General features: G+C 38.0%; 2 protein-coding genes and 1 long non-coding RNA gene across 13 annotated transcripts in view; 2 read left to right on the top strand and 1 right to left on the bottom strand.

The window, feature by feature from the left end:
* CAPRIN2 (caprin family member 2) overlaps positions 1 to 15,974 on the top strand; it is a 43,044-nt gene extending 27,070 nt beyond the window's left edge. For 2 of the 8 annotated variants that reach the window (XM_072798464.1, XM_072798469.1), the window contains 8 exons: positions 737 to 792; positions 3,324 to 3,428; positions 5,625 to 5,771; positions 9,330 to 9,498; positions 10,800 to 10,982; positions 11,723 to 11,823; positions 13,818 to 13,881; positions 15,051 to 15,974. In XM_072798464.1, the coding sequence (XP_072654565.1) occupies positions 737 to 792; positions 3,324 to 3,428; positions 5,625 to 5,771; positions 9,330 to 9,498; positions 10,800 to 10,982; positions 11,723 to 11,823; positions 13,818 to 13,881; positions 15,051 to 15,619 (1,394 nt within the window). In that variant the 3' untranslated portion in view covers positions 15,620 to 15,974. Of the gene's footprint in view, positions 1 to 736; positions 793 to 3,323; positions 3,429 to 5,624; positions 5,772 to 9,329; positions 9,499 to 10,799; positions 10,983 to 11,722; positions 11,824 to 13,817; positions 13,882 to 15,006 lie in introns of all 8 variants that reach the window. The other 6 variants (XM_072798462.1, XM_072798463.1, XM_072798467.1 and 3 more) reach the window with 6 other exon arrangements.
* LOC140617303 (uncharacterized) lies at positions 104 to 24,352 on the bottom strand. Of its 2 annotated transcripts, XR_012017538.1 has the most exons (4): positions 23,745 to 24,352; positions 19,200 to 19,308; positions 13,221 to 13,361; positions 11,179 to 11,985 (listed from the first exon to the last, which is right to left on the bottom strand). It is a non-coding gene; the product is annotated as an uncharacterized lncRNA (long non-coding RNA). The 2 variants fall into 2 exon arrangements; XR_012017537.1 differs by lacking the exons at positions 11,179 to 11,985; positions 13,221 to 13,361 and adding an exon at positions 104 to 244.
* The window catches only part of IPO8 (importin 8), a 71,137-nt gene continuing 70,441 nt past the window's right edge, over positions 24,036 to 24,731 (top strand). The window contains exon 1 of one of the 3 annotated variants that reach the window (XM_072798470.1): positions 24,036 to 24,347. In XM_072798470.1, the coding sequence (XP_072654571.1) occupies positions 24,264 to 24,347 (84 nt within the window). In that variant the 5' untranslated portion in view covers positions 24,036 to 24,263. The remainder of the gene's footprint in view (positions 24,348 to 24,731) is intronic. The other 2 variants (XM_072798471.1, XM_072798472.1) reach the window with 2 other exon arrangements.

Here is a 24,731-nt window from a genome sequence, read left to right on the forward strand (position 1 = left end):
TTTGACTCTAAATCTAGTGTTGAAACTTTTCAATCCTAATTATGAGTGAAATTACCTCAGTGATATTTAGTATGCTAATTAACACATTAACTAATGATGGAGCCTAGAATTAAATCTGGTCTGACGTACAAACTTTAGGCTTCTTGCTCTACAATAATTTATTTCTGGGAGGAATGAGGTAATTGAAGCCATAGTCCGGTTGTAGTGAGCAGCAGACACCAAGTAGAAGATTGGTGTAGTAATTCTGTGTGAAGTAAGGAGAAGAGTGTAATTAATAAAAGTGATGGACATTAATAAGATACCAAACGAAAACTGTATAATTGAAAAAGTATATTAACATACATGATTAAAGAGGAAATGAACCTGGAAGGGACCTATGACTTATTTTTGAAATTTGGAACTTGAGTAGCAGTTGGTTACTATTCACGATAGCTCAGATCTTCCAGATGACTATTACTAGTTATTTTTTTAAGGTAATAGTTCTTTTGGAAGCCTCAAAATGCTGCTTTACTTGTTTATAACCTCAAAACATTGTGTATCACAGAACGGATTAATATCCTGTTCTTCAATCCTTTGTGAGTTTTTAGAGCTCTAATAGAAAAATTCATGATGAACTCGATCTAGTTCTTTTGGCTACTGCTTTTTTTGTAAAGTAAGAACTTTAGTTTCTACTCATTTGAGATGCATAAACTTTACTCCTCCCTCAGTAGTTTACTGTTTATTTCACTATCTGTAGCATCTACAGAACAAAATCTATCCAGTCAAAGTGATTTTCTTCAAGAGCCATTACAGGTAACTTTTCCAAAGTAATCTATCTTTGCTATTTTTTTTTCCTGTTTTGCTCTTCTGGGAAGAAACTCTTGATTTGGTAAGAATGATCAGACTTGCTTATTTCTAATATACCTAAATAAATGATCGACAGTGTTCTAAGGATATCTAGCTTTATAGATTAAGTACAACTGGTCCTCAAGGTTACCTAATGACTATGGGGAAGAACTCCGTTAAAATAGAGAAGGCTAGCTGATTTTAATAAGGAAAAAGCAAGACTAAAAAATTCAGAGGTACCTTGTCTGGAAATCTTAACTTTGCCATTGAGCTACCTAAGTCACTTGGTATGGTAGCACAGTAAAGGGTCTAAAAAAAAACACTAATTTTGTTAAACCCATGGTTAGCTAATCTCCCACCTCCCTCCACACGTAAGAGTTAACATTCCGAGGAACTGATTTTCACAGAACATACTTAGAAATCCCTTAGGGACCAGATCATTGAGATCCCTGATGCCACATTACGATTCCATCAGTAGTAATTTCAAGGTTTGCTAGTTTTCTGTTCATAACCTTTAAAAAAAAGCTCATGATCTTCCTGAAAACCTTATTGCAATTTTCTTAATAGTAACAGCTCTGACAGGTTAAATATTTTTACCAGATGGCTCAACAGTTGTTGCCTTTCTGTCCAAAAACTTCTGAGTAAATACCATTTGTTTATAGTAGTTTATATTTAGATGTGTGGCTCAGTTTTCAAAATACATTAAGCTGAGTCCTCACTCAACTCATTGCTATAAAGGCTCCATTTTTTCCCTTCTGGCTGTTAAGGTTCTACATGAGCTTTCATTTGACAAGTTAAATTTTTTGGGAATATACTGGTCTTTAAATACTTTAAAGATTTTACTTATTCATGAGAGATAGGGGCAGAGACAGAGGCAGAGGGAGAAGTAGGTTCCATGCAGAGAGCCTGATGTGGGACCCGTCCAGGGACTCCAGGATCAAGCCCTGAGCCAAAGGCAGATGTTCAACAGCTGAGCCACCTAGGTGTCCCACATCAGAAGCTCACTTTAATAATAAAGTTATATATTCCCAGAAATCATAGACCCTATCAGATAATAATTTCCAGAGGTGTTAACCTAGCCATCTATTTGAAATGAGCTTCCTGGATGAATCTGCACATCCATTTTTTGGGAATCACTGGTGTCTACCATCATGTTTACTCAATACTTAAAACTACATTCAGCTGGTCTACTTGAAGAACAATAGTTTGGACGCAAGATCGGCAATAACTTGTAAATAATAGTAATGTGAAGAATGTGTTATTTTGTTAAGTGACTCTTTTAACTCAAAAACAAAAGCTTAAGTATCAAGTACCCTGAGTTGTCTTAACATAGCATTTAGAAGTCTTTCTCTGGCAAGAGAGTTCTGTCCCTACAATAGCCAGTCTGAATTATTTTGGACAGTTGTCTCATTATTTTAATGAGAGGGCTAGAAGAAAGGCCTAGCTTTAGAAAGACAACAGCTTCTTAATAGTTCTGTTATTTTGGTAAGGTCTAAATTACAACTATTTAGGTATAAAAAATGTTCTATAGGATTTCAGACTTTTCATAAGAGCTTTTTAAAACTTCGTCTTTGTCTCCCTCCCAAGAAGTGGCCTATTACAATGACCCCATCTAGAAGGTCACTGAAACACTACTCTGGATATTTGGTTGCCGTTCATTAGTTTCCAGTTTACCCATTATATTACTTGGGCTTCTAAGAATCACATCAAAGCATTTATTTTTTTCCACATCAAAGCACTTAGATAAAAGGACTTGATTCACTGACACTTTGGAGCTTGAGATTGCTAGATTTTTATAGATCTTAGTTATATTCTAATATTGTTGTACTACAATTCTTTTTCAGCTACTCTCATAGCTTATCAGTTATAATTGTCTCCACCCTTAGTTCCTACTCTGCTTTCTCAATTTTTGTTTTATAAATATTATTAGCAGTAATTTTTTTAGAATTTTGGTGCAACTGATTTATGTAGAGCGGATCCTTTCTATTTACCTCTTTAAGACATTGGGAGCACTGAGAGTGAAAACATGGTTATTATGATCCCTGGCAGAGCTGTGTCTAGAGTGTTAAATGTACCTTGAGCTGCTTCTGGTGAACTGCTATTGAGTGCCAGATAGAAAATCTGGCCCCAGGTTTCCAGGGCCAAGAATCTTGTTAAGTGAGGACAGGATTAGATGTGTAGCTTTGGTGACCAGCCCTGGAATAGCTAACTGCGTGGGTTTGACTCTCAGCTCTAACACTTAAGTTTTGTGTGATCTTGTATAAATTACCTAGCCTTTCTTTGCCTCTGCCTTATTGTCAATATAAGGGGAATGGTTGTATCTGCCTTACAGAGTTATTGTCAGGATTAAATGTATTAATAAATATAAAGTGTTTAGCATAGTACTTGGCAGTAGTGAGTGCTTGGTAAGAGTAACATGTTAGGAAGCCTATGGCCCAGGAAATAAAAAGTGAACAAAATATGCTTTTTTATAATGTTTTATATTTCCCTGTGTCTAGGCTGCTTCTTCTTCAGTTACTTGTAGCTCAAATGCTTGCTTGGTCACTACCGATCAGGCCTCTTCGGGATCTGAAACCGAATTTATGACCTCGGAGACTCCTGAGGTAATAAGAGACCAATTGTCTTAATTTCTTTTCTGTCTTAAAGAACAGCAGAACCAACTTACCTTATGCATTATGGGCACAATCAGTTGAATGATTTAATATTTATACTTTACTAATGTATTGCTTTCTGTAGATGTTATGGTCCTGGAACTTACACAGGTAACTTTGCCATATAAATGGACTTAATAGTGTATTGCCTTATGAGATACAATAAATATGTCTAAATTGCTTATGTTAAAAAAGTTGAAAAGTTCTAGATAGGATTAGGTCATGTTTCTCATATTTTTATATCAAAGGAATTCTTAGAAAAATCTACTTATGTGACTGAAGACTCAGTAAGTTTATAGTGTTAGTATTAGCACTGTCTCCATTGGAATAAGTTACATTCTCTTTTGCTAATTTTGTCAGTATTTTGACAGTACAGTTGATCCTTGAACAACATGGGTTTGAACTGTGCAGGTCCACTTACATACATGGAGTTTTTGATAAGCATGATATAATACTGTAAATGTATTTTCCTTATGATTTTTTTAAAGATTTTATTCATGACAGACAGAGGCAGAGATAAAGGAAAAGGGGAAGCAGGCTCCATTTAGGGAGCCTGAAATGGGACTCGATCCTGGGTCTCCAGGATCACACCCTGGGCTGAAGGCGGTGCTAAACCACTGGGCCACCAGGGCTGCCCAGATTCTTTTTTTAAATTTTTAATTTCAGTAGTTAACATACAGTGTTATGTTAGTTTTGGGTGTACAATTTAGTGATTCAGCCTTTCATAAATCGCCTGCTACTCATCATTAGTTCACTTCTTATTCCTCATCACCATTTAACCCATCCCTCACTCACCTCCCCTCTGGTAACCATCAGTTTGTTCTCTATGATTAAGAGTGCTTCTTGGTTTGTTTTTTTCTTTTCTCCCTTGCTTATTTGCTTTGTTTCTTAAATTCCACATGAACGAAATCACATGGTATTTGTCTTTCTCTGGCTTCATCTGTGTCATTACAAATGGCCAGATTTCATTCTTTTTTTGTGGGTGAACAATGTTACATTGTGTGTGTGCACATACATACCACATTTTGTTAACTCATTCATCAATTGATGGACACTGGGGCCTTAGCATTTTCTTAACATTTTTCTCTAGGTTACTTTATTGTAAGAACACAGTATATAATACATATAACTTAAAAAATATGTTAATAGACTACTGTTATTGCAAAGCTTCCTTTCTGTCAGTATAGGCTATTAGTAAAGTTTTGACGGAGCCAAAAGTTAATATGGAGATTTTTGACTTGGGGGTCAGCATACCTAACCTGTTATTCAAGGGTCAACTATATTGTTTGTGTTTTCAATTCTAAAGTGGTAGTTTTTGCTAAGTTTGAGCAAGTCCTTGAAGTAAGTATAGTGAGATACCATGATTTTTTGGGTCAAGTTAGCAACTCTTAGGTTTTATTACAATATAACTATTATACAAGAGAATGTATTCATTATAGAATATAAGAAAATAGAGATACACCTTAAGTTTTTTTGTGCAGACTTGTACTAAATTAAAATTATTTGGTTCCTCATTTTAAGAGGAAAATGTGACCAAGTGAGTCATAGCTCTCTACTTGGGATTTGTTTTTTGGTATGTTTTTATTTTTTTTTTATTTTTTTTTTGTTTTTTTTGGTATGTTTTTAAATAAGCCTTTGAATTTGTAATCTGTTTCATCAAGGACTTGCTTATAGATAGTAGATAAAGATGATATAAATTAGATCAAGTTTGGCTTTCTTTTTTAGGCAGCCGACATAGCAATCCAAGAATAAGACTTTAAAATAAGAAAAAATTAACACTAAGCAACTAACACAAGATTTTTCTTAATTGTTCTGTATAGATTTGGAATAATACTATATTCTTAGCTGGAAAAAGCCATTTCAGGGTTTGAAAAGTACCAAGTATTCATAAAAAGTTCAGCACCTCATCTGTTAGACTGATTAATAGTAAGACTCTTTCACATAGTCAGCAAGCTGTGCAAAGCAAATGCTAGTGTGCATCCTCAGCAGTTGTGATTTGAAATTGTAAGCAAAAGCTATTCTTTTGCATTCCTGTGTCCAAATGTCATCCTATAGAACTTGCTGACTTATGCTAGCCTGGGGTTTAGTGTAAGTTAACTGCTTGTTACATGGCAGGTGATTGGCTGATGCTGCATTTCTCCTCCTCAGGCAGCAGTTCCCCCAAGCAAGCAGCCGTCTTCACTAGCTTCTCCAAATCCTCCCATGTCAAAGGGCTCTGAACAGGGCTTCCAGTCACCTCCAGCAAGTAGTAGCTCAGTAACCATTAACACAGCGCCCTTTCAAGCCATGCAGACAGTGAGTATAAACGTAAATAACAATTGCAGTTCATTATTCCTGTTAAAAAAACCATTGTTTCTCTTACTAAGTACACGATAATGGATGTATGTGAAAAACTTTGCTTTTTTATTCTTATTTGGATTATTTACTCTTGTCCAATGCAAATATTGTTTGTGGTTGAAGAGTATTAAATCCAAAGCCTTGAGACTTTCGAATGGGTATATTATTGGAACATTTTCCCCTCTTAGAAAATTAGTAAGGAAAGCTGAGGATCCATATTAATTAAATGAAATGTGTGGGTGAGAAACATAATTTTCTATTTTAAAAAGATTTATTTATTTGAGAGAGTGAGGGGAGGAGAGAGGGAGAAAGAATGGTAAGCCGAATGAGTGGAACCTGACAAGGGGCTCGATCATATGACCCTGAGATCAGGCCTGAGTGGAAACCAAGTCAGACACTTTAACTGACTGCACCATCCACATGACCTGAGAAACATAATTTTCTGTGAATAGGTTAATAGTACTAACCACTACTAATACTACACAAGTGGTGGTCCATGGCATCAATAACCTGAAATATGGACACATACTTGGGTGTTCCATCATTCCTTAAGCTTTTGTTTTTTAAAGATTTTATTTATCCATGAGAGACACAGAGGTAGGGACATAGGCAGAGGGAGAAGCAGGCTCCCTACTGAGCAGGAAGCCCAATGCAAGACTTGATCCTAGGACCCTTGGATCGCAACCTGAGCCAAAGGCAGACGCTCAACCACTGAGCCACCTAGGTGTCCCTGAAACTTGATTTCCTCTTGATCCCATGCTGGTTTTTGGAGCATTATTTGTTTGGTATTCTTAAGTACATATTCCTCTATAAATTGTTTAAGTGTAAGGCTCGACAACTAGGTTTCTGTTTATTCTCTAAAACAAGATAGTATAAAACAGCTCTTTAGGAAAAAAGAAGTTTTAGTCAATAAGTATCTAATGGTGCTTTAATGCCCTACAATAGATACTTTTGAGTGATGGTGGTGGGGTAGAGTCAGTGGAATGGCCATGGGAAGCAGGTACAATGCAGGGAGATAGATTGATAAATTCAGACACCCGAATTCACTAATCTTAACACTTCCTGCTTGCCACTTGGAACTGTTTAGTTTTTGTTTTTCTTCTTACCCTGTTAGTCCGTCCCTCCTACTCAGTATTGCCAAATTGGTTTTACTGACTTTCTCATTCCTAATTAAAAGCAATGATTCATTACAGAATGAAATTGAAAGTCCTTTGCTTGACACTTAATAACTTTTGAAGTCTGATATAATCTTTCTAGGCTAGTCCCAAGTACTTGGCTTCTATGTTTTTTTAAAGATTTTTTTATTCATAAGAGACAGAGAGACAGGCAGAGACAAAAGGCAGAGCGAGAAGCAGGCTCCATGCGGGTGGCCTGATATGGGGCTTGATCCTGGGACTCCGGCTGTGAGCCGAGGGCAGATGCTCAACTACTGAACCACCCAGGTGTCCCTGGCTTGTATGTTCTCATCACAGTACCTTTTTTGCCTATGCCAGTCTGTCTTCTCTACCTGTTTGAATCCTATCCAGTATGAATTGACTCTCATTTGTTATTAATTTGTTTACTCATTCAATAAACAGTGATGAAATCAGACATGGTTCTCAATGACTGGGATTGGTTTTTGACAATGAAAAAGAGACAAGACTTTGTGCTCAAGAAGCTTATATTTCATAATAGAGGCCTATTATAGGCCTCTATTCACTAATAGAAAAGTTCATATATATGATATAATCAAATGCTATATGTTGTGGAAAAAAAGAAGCAGGATAAGGGGGCTAGAGATGCTATTTTATAGACAGTGTTTCGAGTCTGGACAGGTCACTGCCAGGCACCTGGTAGAAATTTAGGGAGATTGGTAGATTTTTTTTCATCTTTAATTTTTGAAAAAAGTACCCTTTCTTCCTATGTAGCTTTCATTCTCAGTCTTTTTTTTTTTAATTTTTATTTTATTTTTATTTATGATAGTCACACAGAGAGAGAGAGAGAGGCAGAGACACAGGCAGAGGGAGAAGCAGGCTCCATGCACCGGGAGCCCGACGTGGGATTCGATCCCGGGTCTCCAGGATCGCGCCCTGGGCCAAAGGCAGGCGCCAAACCGCTGCGCCACCCAGGGATCCCCATTCTCAGTCTTATATCATAGTAGCAGGAAGATTAATTTTTGTACTTGAATTTATATCTGTTAGAAAACAAATAGAAGTGGGTTTTTTTTGCCATGGTAAAATATGTATAAAAAAATTCACCATTTTAACCATTTTTAAGTATATAATGCAGTGGCATTCAGTACATCCACATTGTTGTACAGCCATATCCACTATTTCCAAAGCATTTCATCATCCAAAACAAACTGTACTCCTAAAACAATAACTCTTTATTCTTCCGTCTCTCCAGTTTCTGGTAACTTCTCTTCTACTCTTTGGCTCTACAACTTTTACCTATCCTAAGTATTGATATAAATTCATGGAAATTCATATATAAATTCATGTAAAATTCATATAAAGACAAAATGTCTTTTTGTGTCTGACTTACTTTACTTAGCATAATATTTCAATGGTTTTCTGTGTTGTATCATGGATCAGAATTTCATTCTTTTTTTTGCTAAATATTTCATTGTATGCATATTCCACCTTTGGGTTGGGGCTCTATGCATAGTGCCTAATATGGGGCTTTGAGGTCACAATCCTGAGATCACGACCTGAACTGAGATCAGGAATTCGATGCTTAACTGACTAAGCCACCCAGGTGCCCCTGTACTTGCTTTTTGTTTATCCATTCAGCTGTTGATGGATACTTGGGTTGTTTTCACCTGTTGCCTATTATGAATAATATTTTATACTTATGTGTATTAAGTATTTAAACTTATATAGATTAGAACCAAGCTACAGATGTTTTAATCTTAGCTTACAAAACCCAAGTTTCTACTTGCATTTCTTTTGGGTATATGTGAGAAGTAGAATTGCTGGATCACACAGTCGTAAGTCTATGCTTAACTTTTTGAGGAACCGCTATACTATTATTTTTTAAAGATTTTGTTTGAGATAGCATGAGTGGGGGGAATGGTGGGGGAAGTGGGGGGAGGGAGAAGCTGTCTCTTCACTGAGCAGGGAGCCTGGAGTGTGGAGCTTGATCTCAGGACCCCGGGATCAATCCGGAGTTGAAGGCAGATGCTCAACCGACCAAGCCACCCAGGCGCTCTCACCATACTGTTTTCCACAATTGGTTGCACCATTTTACATTCCCACCAGAAATGCACAAGGTTTCATTTACACCACATCTTCACCAACACTTAGATTTTCTGGTTTCGTGTGTGTGTTTTTTTTGTAACAGTCATTCTAATGGGTATGAGGTGGATCTCATTGTGGTTTGGGTTTGTATTTCCTTAATGACTAATGATGTGTAGCATCTTTTCATGTGCTTATTGGCCACTTCTCTTTGGAGAAATGTTAAAGTCCTTGCAGAGTTTTGTTGGATGTCATCCTTAATTTCTATGAAACTTCACAAAAGACTGTCTTCCCTTTTAAGGTATTTAATGTTAATGCACCTCTGCCTCCACGGAAAGAACAAGAAATAAAAGAATCCCCTTATTCATCCGGCTACAATCAAAGTTTTACTACAGCAAGTACACAAACACCACCCCAGTGCCAACTGCCAGCTATACATGTAGAACAAACTGTCCTTTCTCAAGAGACTGGTAAGATCTTTGAGTATGATAATTTTGAAGACAAATGAAAGCTCATTGAATGGAAAACTACTCAGTAGTGATAGGTTAGGGGTTCTTTCTTACTAGCTAAGCATTATTTCTTTTCATGTTCAAGTGTTGAGAAACACTTAAATGCCTTTTCTCTTTGGTTAAGTTCACCTGTTTAATTTTAACTTTGGTAGAGGTAGCACCTAGGTGGTTTAAACTTGAACCATGCAGATATTTTTAAATCTGATTGCCTTGATTACCATGGACCATGATAAGAGAGGTATATAGGACACTATAGCTGCTTTTATGAAGGTTTTTGAAAGCATTCTGTTAATTCTTTTAGCGCAGATAGCTATCTGGCCTTGTCTCTGTTCTTCCCTCTTCTAATAAAGCATTGATTAAAGTGAAGATACAACTTAGTGTGCTTATTCCACTGTTTGCTTGGAGATAAAAAACTAGTTTGCTCTTTCATGCTATTCTAATACATGAAAGAGTAGGCAACTCTGCAGTTATTTCAGATCCCTTTTAATTTTTCTAAAACTTAAGATTGAGCAAATGAATTGAGCATTCTGGGTACTTGGTTAATCACAGGAGGTAATAAATGTAAATTCTTGGACCTATCCACCTCAGTGTGAAAGCAGAGCAGATGATTTACATAACAGTTATTTGTCACATGCTTTCTCAATTACAGTATGTATTAAAATTCATCGTCTTTTACTCTTGATCTGGAATATTTAGCCTTTTTTCCCCTTTAATTGTGGTAGAATATACATAACATAAAATTTGCCCTTTTAACCATTTTTAAGTATACAGTTCTGTGGCATTAAGGACATCCAGATTGTTGTGCAGTAATTACCACCATTCATCTCTAGGACTTATCTTCCCCAACTGAAACTCTACCCATGTAATGCTGACTCTCCATTCCCTCTCCTTAACAGCCCCCATGCAACCACCCTTCTCTATGAATGTAACTACTCTCGGTGCTTAACCTAGAGTAAGTACAGTCATACAGTATTTGTCCTTTTGTGACTGACCTATTTCACTCAGCATAATGTCTTCAAGTTCATCCATGTTGTAGAATGTGTCAGAATATCTTCCCTTTTTAAGGTGAATAATCTTCTATTACCTAAATATGTATATGTGTAGATACCAGGATCTCTATACATCCATTTATATAGTACCTGGTTTTTTTTTTAATACAAGAAAATTGCATTAGACGTTTTGATATACAATGACTTTTAAGTTAAAGAGTATTAAACTTTTGTTACCATTTAACTCTTGGACTCTAAAACTGTTTCCTTAAGCAGCAAGTTATCCTGATGGAACTATTCAAGTAAGCAATGGTAGCCTTGCCTTTTACCCAGCACAGACGAATGTATTTCCCAGACCCTCTCAACCATTTGTCAATAGCCGGGGATCTGTTAGAGGATGTACTCGTGGTGGGAGATTACTAACCAATACGTATCGGTCCCCTGGTGGTTATAAAGGTATGCTCTGAATAAAGTTTAATTATACTGAATTATTTTGTTTATATATTTACTTAACTCAAAACTATTTTTGCTTTACCTTGTTCTTTTTTTAGTTGCCCTCCATATTGTGGTAGAGAATTCCCTATTTCTGCAAAATACAGTATTTCTATTGTACCTGTTGTGTATGTAACAGAGGAACTTTTTGTATGAAAAGCAGGTTGATCCTGTGATTTGCTGAAGTGAAAGGTTGAGCATCTTTTTCCAGGGATGAATTTTGGTTTTCATGTTTAAGTACTTTCCTTTCTTAATTGACTTGATTGTTTAAAATATGTCATAATTAGACAATACCCACTTTCTAATTATTTGTCTATTAGAGGATACTGTAGATAAAAACAGAAACTTTGAGACTATAATAGTGATAGTCTCTTAAGTCTTAGATCTGATTCCAAGTGTTCTGTCATTGCTTGGTATTAGCAAAAGTGTTCTATCTAGACAGGCCGTAGCTACTCTGCTTTCTTAGTCCCCACATGCATTCTAGCAATGGTAAATTTCTACAGTTGTCTTATTTGAAGTCGGCGATATTTTATAAATATGTTTAATGGTGGAAGCAATATCAGTAGAGTTTGCTTATAAAGAAGGCATAAATCTAATGATGGTATTAATAGGATCAGTTTAACTTTTAAAGTGGTATGGAATTAACTATTGAAAAGTTTAGTATAATTTTGCCCATAATTTTATTTAAGTTGTTTATTTATTAGGTTTTGATACTTATAGAGGACCACCTTCAATTACCAATGGAAATTATAGCCAGCTACAGTTCCAAGCTAGAGAGTATCCTGGAACACCTTATTCCCAAAGGGTAAGAAGAGTTGTTGTAGTTGAATAGTTGTACAGCTGTTGATGTTAAGCCGGCAATTAAATGATAGCAGAGTCACTCTGTTGTAGAACTACTTGTTAGTACTGTGGAGAGTAGTTGAGTTGGAAGATTTTCCAGTAACCAAAGAGGGTAAATGACACCTGCCTGTTAACACAGAACATAAAAGGTCTTATCATGTTTTTAGTATTAACTCATTTATTCCACCTTATAAGAGAAACTGGGGCTCAGAAATAAGTTAAATAACTTTTCTAAAGTCACTCAGCAAGTGGTAGAATAAACGCAAGAATTTAAGTTCTTTTAACTCCAGACCCTGTAAGCTTCACTTTGTTATGTTGCTTTCAATTTAACTTCTAGATATCAGGTGTAGCAAAGGTCTTTTTCATTAGTTTAATATTTTTGTTTATTTTTTTTGAATAACTGAACAGATTTTCTTTAACTATAATAAAAGATGGATAACAAATCTTGGGATCTCCCTGCCCTTGGTCATATATGGATATGAATGTATACATCAGAATTTTCAGTTTTGACGTTAAATAAGCCTCTGAAATAATGTATATGGTACCAAACCGAGTTCTGTTGTAATAAAGTACCTGTATTTGAAGAGCTTATAGTTAGTTACACAAAGTAGGGTCTGTGCAGAGGCAGTATTGAAAAGGGGTTTAAAACATGCTTTAAAGAACACACCAGATCACCCAAATGACTTAGGTTTGATCTCTGATTTCAAGACTTCCTTTGTTTTGTGACATTATTAGGTATGTTGTGTAAACTTTCTGTGCCCTGGTTCCTCAGATGATACTCAGCTGTTAGTTCCCCATCTTACTCTGAAGTGTTGTGAGGATATTACTCTGAGCTATCCTTAGGATTAACTGAATTAATATATGTAAATGCTTAGTGCCATAATGCTGGATGTATATCAAGGATGTGAATTTTAGCTCAGATAACATGATTGAGATGGGAGTGCATTTATTAATACAGACTTCAGTATTGGAGCTGTTCTTAACACCAGTATTCTAGAATTGCTTCCTTTTTTGGTATTTTTTTATTGGAGTTCGATTTGCCAACACCCAGTGCTCATCCTGTCAAGTGCCCCCCTCTAGAATTTCTTCCTGAGGCACCTGGCTGGCTTAATCAGAGCGTGCATAATTCTCCTTAAACTTATAGTTAATTAATTAATTTATTTTTGAGTCATGAGTTCAAGTCCCATGTGAGGTGTAGAGCCATCACATTATTAATTCCTTCCTGAGGAAACCTAAAATTAGTAGCAGTGGTTGCTATTAGGAAGAGGATTAGGAGTTTGGGGTAGGAGGCTTAATTATTGTGTACCTTCTTGTACTGTTGAGATTTTTTATTGCATGTATTAATCTAGTCATACCACTAACCATTCTTTTCACATTGTATGGAGGTTGACTTTTTTTTTTGAGGTTGACTTTTCACCATAGTTGGTAGTCCGTTTGAAATGTTCCCTCCTGAACATTTTTTGTTTTCAGACAATGATACATTCATATAATTCTTATCGACTCCTGTATCAAAACAGAACAAAATAAAACCCTAACATAATTGTCTTCACAGTTCGATTTATAATCAGAGGAAGATTGAAATAGTCTGCGTTCTTACCTTATTTCATTTTATCTTGAGATAAGGGATAGAGGATCAAGCCCTATTTCTAAATTTTCCCTCATTACCTATCATTGAACTGTATCTTACATAGTGTTTCCTAGATGCCCTATCATTTTTGCAAATAATAGTATACCTAGTTGGTCAGGTTAATTAAGAGATGAAGCAAGTACTGCTATTGTGGCTCTTGCTTTTATTTTTCTTGGTATTTGGAAATATATGATCCTCTGTGGTTGTTGGAGAAGGCCAGATAAAAGGCTAAGAGGACTTTAATCTTACAGATTTATCAGCAGTAACACTGGGAACTAAGTAATCATCTTGCAGTTTTTATATCCAGGTTACATTTTATGTGTTCGTTTCAGGATAATTTCCAGCAGTGTTACAAGAGAGGAGGGACATCTGGTGGTCCTCGAACAAATTCAAGAGGTAAGGATAATTAAGTGGGTTACCTGAAACATACCTCTAAATCTTTATCTTCTTTGAATTTTCCCCCAGAATATGTTTTTACTGCTTATCTTTTAAAGTTTTTTGTGTAATGGTAGTACTGCTGACCTGAGGGAGATAGACAACTTGACCTGCTATGGAAATCAGTTGTCCATTTAATTAAAAGTAAATGTATGCTTCTTTCAGTTTGCTTGGCACCACAGCCTAATTCAACCTTGGGTACATATTCACTATGCATACTTGAAATAGTTTCATGTGATGGTTTAGGATTATGGCCCATTGTGATAACGGGCACTTCTAGATTTTCTAGTGTCACTACATTAAAAATATAGGCATAAACAGCAATTAAGACACCATGACTTGAAATTTCAAAGGCAGGATGTTATAATACTCTTTAAAATGTGAAGGTACTATTAAAAGATAAACAGTGTAACTGAGAAAATCAAGAATTCCTGAGGATTAACTAACTTTATCACAGGAAAACAATCTTTTTAAGAAAGCAGTTGATATATTCACACTGTCCTGGCCTTTTATCTGAGCTTTTATCTGTACAGTACTTAAAGTGTTTTTATTTTTTTTATTTTTAGTTTTTTACTTAGTGTTTAAAATTTTATGATATCACATTAACTGGGAAATGTAGAACAAAAATTTATCATGGGGCTTATTACCATAACAAATTAATCTTTGGCAAGTAGTTCTAAAAGTCTTTCTTTAAAGTAGTCTTAAGTTTTTTTGAGTCATCATACATTAGATTCTTTGAGTATGTTTATCACTGAGGAATGAAGAGCTGAGTTAGAATTATGGAAGAAAGATAAAGTAGTATGAAGAGCGTTTGAACCTGGGTTTTTAGACTTTACTAATCGAAACGAGTGAAATAGCCAACATTTTCGGGAGCCTCATTTTCTTAAGAAAACTGTTAAGAAAATGAGGCTACTAGACAAGATCATCTTAGGTCCTTTTTGACTTTAGGATAAAAGCCTATTGGCTAGAAAAATCTAGAAAAGTATACTGTAGCTATATTTTGTTGCTTTTGTTTTAGAATTTACTATAAAATGTATCTTTATCTGTGTTTCAGTAGCCGACTAATGTTAAATATTGTGTTCAAAGCTAACTGCTTCATTATGAGAAACTCACTGTTGCTAATAAAACAGCAGGGTGGAGTGATTCTTCTCAGGTGAGCAGCCCAGAAAGAGACAACGAAACCTTTAACAGTGGTGACTCTGGACAAGGAGACTCCCGTAGCATGACCCCTGTGGATGTGCCCGTGACAAATCCAGCAGCCACCATACTGCCAGTACACGTCTATCCCCTGCCTCAGCAGATGCGAGTTGCCTTCTCAGCAGCCAGAACCTCTAATCTCGCCCCTGGAACTTTAGACCAACCTATTGTGTTTGATCTTCTTCTAAACAACTTGGGAGAAACTTTTGATCTTCAGCTTGGTAGATTTAATTGCCCGGTGAATGGCACTTATGTTTTCATTTTTCACATGCTAAAGCTGGCAGTGAATGTGCCACTATATGTCAACCTCATGAAGAATGAAGAAGTCTTGGTATCTGCCTATGCCAATGACGGTGCTCCAGACCACGAAACTGCTAGCAATCATGCAATTCTTCAGCTCTTCCAGGGAGACCAGATATGGTTACGTTTGCACAGGGGAGCAATTTATGGAAGTAGTTGGAAATATTCTACATTTTCAGGCTATCTTCTTTATCAAGATTGAAAGTCAGTGCAGAATTGACAGTAAAAGGATGGTGTTCTAATTAGTGGGGTTAAAGGAGAAGTAGTCTTTGCCCTTGTGACTGATTGGATTAGGAAAATGGTTTCATTCCTAGAGGAAGGAGGAGGTCCTTACTTTTTTTGTTTTCCTCCCCAAGGTGAAAAATTTCAAGCTGAATGACAATTAGCACTAATCTGGCACTTTATAAATTGTGATGTAGCCTCGCTAGTCAAGCTGTGAATGTATATTGTTTGCACTTAATCCTTAACTGTATTAACGTTCAGCTTACTAAACTGACTGCCTCAAATTCAGGCAAGTTATAATGCCTTGTTGTGCCTCAATAAAAAAGTTACATGCACCTTCAGTGTTCTTATTTGGTTAAAATTTAGTTGAGGTAAAATATTTAACTTTTACTATTCATCACTGATATCTTTTGAATGAGTGTTTATTCATGTGTTGATGCTATTTTAAAGCAAGACTATAGAACAGTTCTTTTTAAGAGTTTTCTCTGATTATACATGTAATTCATCAAAAGATTTCATCTGCTTTCCATTGGCTATTGAATAACATTTCTCCTTGAAGCTATTTTGTAGTAGGACATGTTATCTGTTAGCTGTCTTTAAGTAACTACTACATCTATAATATAATACAAGATAAACAGGCATTACATTTTCTAGTGGATTCTCAATCTCAATAGACCGAATGTTTAGTCATGAGAAAGCATAGATCTCTGGTCAGGTAATGTTATGTTTGAGTCCTAATTTTGCCACTTAGTTACTAATTTCTTTTTTTTGTAATAGACCATTTCTATAATCTCATAGGTCAAATGTGAAGTTCAGTTGAGAATATCTAAAGACTTAACACAGTGCCTGGCACATAAGTATTTAATAAATGTTAGGTGATGTAATTTTCCCCCTCATATATAATGTCTTATGTAGTATTAGTGTAGCAGGCACTGCCAGAGCTTAGTATTCATTTTAGTCACATATTCTCACACTTGACAATTTAAGCTCAAATATGTTTCTCATGAATAAGTATTTTATTGATTAAAGAATAGTTTTTATGGGTAAGCATTTTGTTTGCAGTATTCTGGAATATAGGGAAGGATTGGAGAAGGGCTTTGTTAATCCTACAACTAACTTACTGAGGCAAAAAGTTCTTTTTTCAAAGATTTTATTTATGTGTTCGTGAGAGAGGTAGGAGGAGAAACCTGCTCCTTGAAGGGAGTCCTATGTGGGGAATCTATCCCAGGACCCTGGGGTCACCACTTGCGCCAAAGACATGCTCAACCACTGAGCCACCCAGGTACCCACTGAAAGTTCTTGTTTGACAACTCTCAGGTGCTGAATCTCAGGGAGTTGGTATAAGAGCATAAAATTATTTTTGTTTATTTTAGTCCTGGGCATGGCTTCAATTAAGCCCGTAAGCCACATTTAACTCTTCATGGTGTTAAATGTTAGTATTCTCAAGATAGAGGATATAATGTGATTAATAGAATTTTTTCAACTCATGGTAGATGTGGGGTAGAGACATCAGTATCCTAGTTAATAAGTTAACAGCTTTAAAAAAATTTTTTTTAAGGATTTTATTTATTTCTTCATGAGAGACACAGAGAGAGAGAGAGAGAGACAGAAACACAGGCAGAGGGAGAAGCAGGCTCCATGCAGGAAGCCCGATGTGGGACTCGATCCCGGGACTCCAGGATCATGCCCTCGGCCGAGGGCAGGCGCTAAACCGCTGAGCCACCCAGGGATCCCAGTTAATGGCTTTTTTTTGTCCGGAATACAAACTAAAAAATTATGGAAAAGCAGGGACATTAAATGACCAAGGGGAAAATTTCATTTTTAAGAATTATGGGTCAAATTCAACAAGGCCTCTCAGCCTTTTTTTTAAGAATTTATTTAATTTTTTTAAAGATTTTATTTATTAATTCATGAGAGAGTCAGAGACACAGGCAGAGGGAGAAGCAGGCTCCACGTAGGAAGAAGCAGGCTCCACGTAGGGAGCCCGATGTGGGACTCAATCCTGGGTCTCCAGGATCACACCCTGAGCCAAAGGCGGCGCTGAACGGCTGAGCCACCCAGGCTGCCCACCTCTCAGCTTTTTTAGCCATTTTATTTTCTACAACACTAGGGTCTCCAACTTAGTCTTTTCTCCTACACATAAGACCATTTTTATTTATAAATTTACTTGAAATATTGTGAAGAACTGTCAAAGTGTCTAACAAAGAGATTGATTAGGTTATTCCCTTGTGAAGACAGTCATGTTTTGGGACAGTCTTCTAAATGAAATATTTTCCCCAGTGTAAAGACTGAATTGGAAATGAACAATCCCTAGACTTGGGGAGAATGAATGGGCAAGATCTTTAATTCTGAAACAATGTAACATTTTGAAGACAGTTCTCCAGGAAAGTTTAATCGCAAAAGTCCAGATATCTTTACAGAAAGGTGTACATATGCATATATTTTAAATGTATTTGCAAGAGATGGAGTGAGGGTCTCTAGATAGGTTTAGCCCATTTATGGACCTGGTGCAAAGAACCTGTATTTATTCAGAAGAACTTGTAGATACAATTGAAGGAAGGCTTTCCCTATAGTTACTATGTAGTCCCTGAATATGTAGATACTCATCTGTGTTACGGGGTTGAGAGATGGGGGAGGTGAAGCTTTTCTGTGTACTAAATTCCCCTTGGAGTTATTTCACTTTAAATTTTTTAGTCTTTTTAAATGAACTCTCCCCCAACGACAGTGAGCTTCTGTTACCACCTGTATAATGATTTAGTGAATAAATGCAGGTATTTAAAGCAGGATATGTTTTTTTGAGAGATTTGCTCACTCTCCTCTTATACCAATTATGTTAACTGCCTCATTGTTTCAACTTTCTCAAGTCCTATTAATAGCTGTATTTTTACAGTGCTTTGACATCACCCTGTTTTATACTACGATATAGTAGTATACTATACTTATACTTCTGTATCTTGCCTATTGTAAATAATGGCCAATATTTTCTGCCATTTCTGCTAGTATGTATAGGAAATTTGATAATGTTGGCTTTAAGGAAAGGGGGTTGTAGGAAGAGAGGAAAACTTCCACTTTCCATTGTGACTTATTGTAGAACGTAAAATATACGTATCGCATTTTTTGTTAAAGATGCTAAAAGATAAAATTGCAGGTTTTATGGTTCTTATACCACCTTGTCTTTCTTTGGATGGTGCTTGAGGAGGTGTTTCATCATTAAGCCTGGGATAACAGAAGAGGTAGAAGGTAAAAACCTAACTACCTTCCATCTTTCACTATTTGCATGTCACTTGATCATTTACAGAGTACTCTTATCTATGTGATCTTCCTGGATCCTTACAGTGGCTCTGCTGAGGCAGATGCTGTTTGGGGGCATAAGAAGATTGAGACTTTTGGAGATTGATTTTCTAAGGTCACTAGCAGAAGTTCCTGGGCCAGACCTAGCATTTTCTACAGTACTTTTTTTTCCTCTTTAGTTTTCAGGGGCTTTTGCTTTTAACATTTCCCATGGTTTTGCACGGACAAATGTTTTTGGTGCACTGCTCAGTTTTGCTGTTTAACCAAACCTTGTGAACTGGACAAACTAGATTCAGTTGAGGTGTCCTCATAAGGCGTCGTTCCAATAGCTCCCGAAGTTGAGACCGGATGACTCCTTTTCCATTGTGAAAGTGAAAGCTGGAGGAAATAAACAGCATTTTGAGAAAAACCCTGATTTGAAACTATTTCTTAATTTAGTCATAGTTAATACTACTGCTATCATTAGTTTCTATCCCTTCCCACCATCACTACCATTGTAGTCTCTTGGAGACTATCCCCTATTTCTTTAGCTTATTTATCACTTTTTTTAATTTTTAAAACTGAGAGGTCTGTCAATTCTTTTAGAAAAGTGCACTCAGATCCCTGGGTGGCGCAGCGGTTTAGCGCCTGCCTTTGGCCCAGGGCGCGATCCTGGAGACCCGGGATCGAATCCCATGTCGGCCTCCCGGTGTATGGAGCCTGCTTCTCCCTCTGCCTCTCTCTCTCTCTCTGTGTGTGTGACTATCATAAATAAATTAAAAAAAAAAAAACAAAAAAAAGTGCACTCAGTTTTTGTTTACATGTTCCATTTTAAAGGAGACTATCATCGACTTCTATAACATTAACAAAGTACTAAAGATCTTACGTTTATAAGATGTATGTATACGCTCATATATTTCAGGTGTCATGATGTTGAGCCCTGGTGATACAGAGGCTTTTGGAGTAGAGATATTCACGTGCTGATTATTTATCATGTTTTAAAAATTGTATTATTAAACTTAAGAGTTTTTTGTGCATTGGGTTTTAACGCCCATTCTCTTTACCATGTGGACTAGATTCAAGCCTATTAACATAGACCAGCAGATGAGCTGCTGCCAACAGATGGGGAAGACAGCGGTGTGATATTCCATTTAGAGGACTAAAATGTTAAATCTCAAAGGCCACAGTGGCAGTGCTTGCAGTAAAAACTACTTCCTGTAATTCGAGTTGTAATGCCAGTTACTGTGCTGGCACTCTGCTGTATTTCTTGGGTAACATTCATGTCTAGGTGCCAACTAACCTATATAAACAGATGACTCATAGTACTCTAACATCATCCTTGTGTTCTTCCTCTAACTCTAACCCCTACCATAGCTCTTTTGGGGTTGCCAGATGTGAATTTTCAGTTGTCAGTGGAAACCTCTAGCTGTCTAACTCATAAGCACTTTTAGTTCAACATGTTGAAAGGCAAACTACTCCAAAATTTAATACTCCTTCAGGTTGCCCTGGTTAATGACTTCCACGGGTCATCAAAACTTGAAACTTCAGAATCATTCTTGGCTTCCCTTTGTTACTTTATATATTGTAGAAGCCACAAATTACTGTTGCGTCAACTTGTGAAATGTCTCCTGTCTTACCTTCTTAATTTCTATCATGGATATCCTATTTCAGATCCCTTAATCAGTTTCACATGCATGCATTTATTCATTCAACCACTATTGATTGCTTTTTTACATACTAGGCATAGTGTGAGACTAGGTCTCACTATGTCTCGTTCATTAAAGGTTGAACAACCTGTCTTGTCTTTTAAATTGAATACAAAGATAGTTAATACTGAACATGTTCCCTAGGCCATGTGATTATCTCATTTTGTCCTCAAAACAGCTCCTGGAAGCAGATGAGACAGACGTACAAAGAGGTGAGACATGTAAACCATGATAGTACAACCAGACAGTATAGCTGGCTTACATCCTACTGTAAATAATGTAAGTGTATCAAGAAATAGACATTCTCTCAAAGAAAAAAAAAACTCAAAAACAATGAGCCATATATAAGTTAAACATAAGTTATGGTTTAGGGAAAGCTATTTTAGAACACTTGCAAAGAAAGATGAAAGAATCATAGATGCTTATGGGGTTTTTCCTGTTGCCTTAGACACTGCTAATTTGACATTGTTTTTTTTAGCAATTTATCTCCACTGAATCTTTGCCTACAGAGTTTTAATGGAAGTGTCAATTCTCTTTAATTATGCATTTTGTTAAAATTTTTTTTTTTTTTTTTTTTTTTTGTTAAAATTTTTGAGATAATTGTAGATTCTCATGTAGTTCTAAGAAATGATACAGATGGATCCTTTGTACCCTCTAATTTACTTCAATGGTAACATTTTACAAAACTGATAAAATATTACGACCAAGATTTTGAGATTTCTACAGTCAAAGATTAGAGAACATATCCATCACCAGAAGGAGCCCTCCGTCATGTTGCCTTTTATAGTAATGCCCACTTTCCTCTTGTCCCCATCCCCATTTAAGCACTCACAATCATTTATCTGTTCCGTTTGTAAAATGTTATTTTGGGAATGTTATTTATTTTTTAAAAGTAGGCTCCATGCCCACTGCAGGGCTCAAACTCACCATCCTGATATCAATACCCGAGCTGAGATAAGAGTTGGATACTTAGCCCTCTGAGAAACCCCATTTAGGAATGTTCTATTTTAAAAAGTTACATAAATGGGATCAGGTAGTATGTGAGCTTTTGGGATTGGCTTTTTTCACTTAGCTTAATTCTCTGAAGATTCAGCCTGGTTGTTGAATAGTTTTCCTTTTTATTGCTCAGTAGTATTCCATTGTATAGGTGTGCCAGTTTGCTTAACCACTGTTTTCCAGATAGTTGGTATCATTTTAAACTCCTACCAATAATACTTGAGTGATCCAGTTTCTCTGCATCCTTGCCAGCATTGATGATGTTACTTTTTTTTAGTCTTTTCTCTCTTTTTATGTTATTGAAATAACAGCATCAAGCATCTCCCTATTCTAAATCATCTTCAGTGCTACCACACTTCAGTTTTAGACATGTGCCTTAAAGGATTTGGGTATATCAGGTAGAAACATGGTAGGCATTTGGATACATTTAGTTTAAGGAAAGAGCTCTTGGTTAGAAGCAGTTTTGTGAGTTGTCTCTGTTGAGTTGATGGTTTGAACTTATCTAAGTGGATGAAATGACAGAAGCATAATGGGTTTAAGAGAAGAGAAAGAGGAGGGCTAAAGACAAGAGTTCTGAGAAGCACCAGTGTTTAAGAGTTGGGCGATCAAGCGAGCCATCAAAATATTATGAATATATTCCTTATAAGGAAACGTTTTGTAAAAAGAACATGTAATACAGTGCCAGATACAAGAGAAAGACATTTTTAGCATTTAGTATCTAAAGGATCAGAGTTGATTTTTGCTTGGCAGTTTCAGTGAGGGAAACAAGGGCAGAAGACTATGGATAGCTGATTGAAGTATGAGTAGGAAGTAAGGAGAGAAGGAATGAAGACCATTCTTTGGAATGAAAGGTGAAAAAGAAGGAAGAATAATTAGCATTATTGGAGAAAGATTGTTTTTTAACTGGGGGAAACGTTTTTAGGCTGAGGTTGAGTCAGTGGGGAGAAAGGGGTTGAAAATACAAGAAAAAGTATTACAAACTAGTCAACTGTGAGCATAGAATTGTACCCAAAATTTATTTTAATGAAAAATACATAGAGAAGAGATTAAGCAAGGTCCCAGAAGAGATAGGAGAGGACTGGTTTCAGATTGGATGTAAGGAAGTGAGGACTGGTAAGCAGAGATTTGTTTGAGTGAGTTGAGCCTGATGACTTTGTTCATCTTTGCATGGTTCTAGGAGACAGGTAAAGAGTTTGAGAAGAGTCTCGAGGGTTGGGACAGTTGCTGGGAGAACGGAAGATGGTGCTGATTAAAGAAGGAACGGGATTGTTGATCCTGAGAAAAGAACACACATTTGTACTGGTGTCAATTTGTACAGTGGGTCAAGGGGTAGACAAGTTGAATTGGGGGTTCAGTAGCAGAGAAGGATGTGTTTCGGGAATGGGGAAACTAAGAACTAAAAAGGTAATTGAGTTGGAAAACAGGTGTAGAATTATTGAGGGAGAGCGAATGGAGGAATAGGTCTTAATTTGAAAAGAGGATATTGGGGTTAATATTTCAGAAGTCAAGGAGCTTTAGATTATCACGAGGCCCAAGAAAGGAGGTTAATGAAGTAGTGTGGGGATGAAAGTACTACGTTTCCTAAGACCCTGGAGTGCTAAGGAGTTTTTATTTTATCTTGAAATTGATGGGAAATCATCAAGGAAGGGACATGACAGTGTCAACCCTTAAACACTCTGATGTCAGTGTGGAGAATGGACTAAAGGGGGAACACGGAGCCGTTGCCAACCCCTGTGCCATTGAATTTATTGTCACAGTGGGTGGAAATTGTATACTCCTGGCCTTTCACTCTTTTTCTTAGAAGGTACAGACCTGTTTCAGAAAACTTCAGGCACATGGTTTCTCTGATCTCTTTATTTTCACACTTACTCTGTAAACATTTGTACGTTTGTCTCTTCTATCAGCTTGTAAGTTCCTTCATAAAAACCTGCATCTCGACCATCTTGTTGAGATGTGGTACCTACATATATCTCAATACTCTGCTCCAAAACATGTTTGACAAATGTTCAGGGAATGAATGAATGAATGAATGAATGATGGCTTCCAGGGACCAAGGGAATCCTGCCCTCCCTCGCGTGGGCTAGGTGATCTTTAGGTCCCAACAAGTGTGCCCTTGCACAGGTTCGTACTCACAAAGTGCCGCTCCATCTGTACATGCTTAATTAGGAAGTAGCTGTAAAGAGACCTGGAGCCTGCTGGTTTCCTCATCTGGGAAGCCGCGGAGGCTGTTTTCCGTAAGGCGGCATGGTGGCCTCCTGCCCAAGCCCGGGAGCGCCGTTTCTCTCCCGGGAAGAGGCCGGCGCTGTTTTCCGTACAGCATCATGGGGGCCGCCAGCGGGAGCGGCCATGGCGCCCCGCCCCGGGGAAGGGCCCGCCGTAAAGGAAGCGCCGCTTCCTCTTCTCGCTTCTCCCGCCTCCCACCGGCTGTCGTAAAAGGGTGAATGGAGAGCGAGTTGTGGGGGGTAGAAAGGGAGGACAGGGGGCGCGGAGTCAGAGTGGCGCAGCAAGTGGCTGCAGGTGGCGACGGTGGCGGGGGGCGGGGAGTGAGGTAGTGCAGGGGGCGCGAAGGAGGAGGCTGCGAGGGTCAAAAGGAAAACTGAAGCTGCAGTCTGGCCTACTGGTCCGGGGGCCGCGGAGCCCCCGCCCGGGGAGATGGACCTCAACCGGATCATCCAGGCGCTGAAGGGCACCATCGACCCGAAGCTGCGGATTGCCGCCGAGAATGAGCTCAACCAGGTGAGGCGCGGGCCGCCGCCCCCCCCACCCCCCCACCCCCCCCCGGCCCCCGCGCGCGCTCCGGGCTCGGCGCCCCGGGTCTCCACCCGGCCGGTGCCCCGGACCCTGCGGCCGCCGCGGCCCGCCCCGCCCCCGGCCCGCACCCCGCCCCCACCCTCCGCGCCCCGCCCCGCCCCCACCCGCCCCCGCCCGCCCCCGCCCCCGCCCCCGCCCGGGCCGGCTTGGCGCCGCTCCTGCGATCTTTCTTCGGCCAGCACCTCGCGCACCTGTTGGCCACCTTTGCATCTTTTGGTCCCGCGTTCCTGCACAGCGCGGGTGGCGCGGCTCGCCCGGCCGCGGCGAGGGGCTCCGGGCGGCTTTGCTAGGAGCGCAGGCAGGGTGGGA

This window comes from Canis lupus, chromosome 25 (genome assembly GCF_048164855.1).
Source record: "Canis lupus baileyi chromosome 25, mCanLup2.hap1, whole genome shotgun sequence".
NCBI classification, from domain to species: domain Eukaryota; kingdom Metazoa; phylum Chordata; class Mammalia; order Carnivora; family Canidae; genus Canis; species Canis lupus.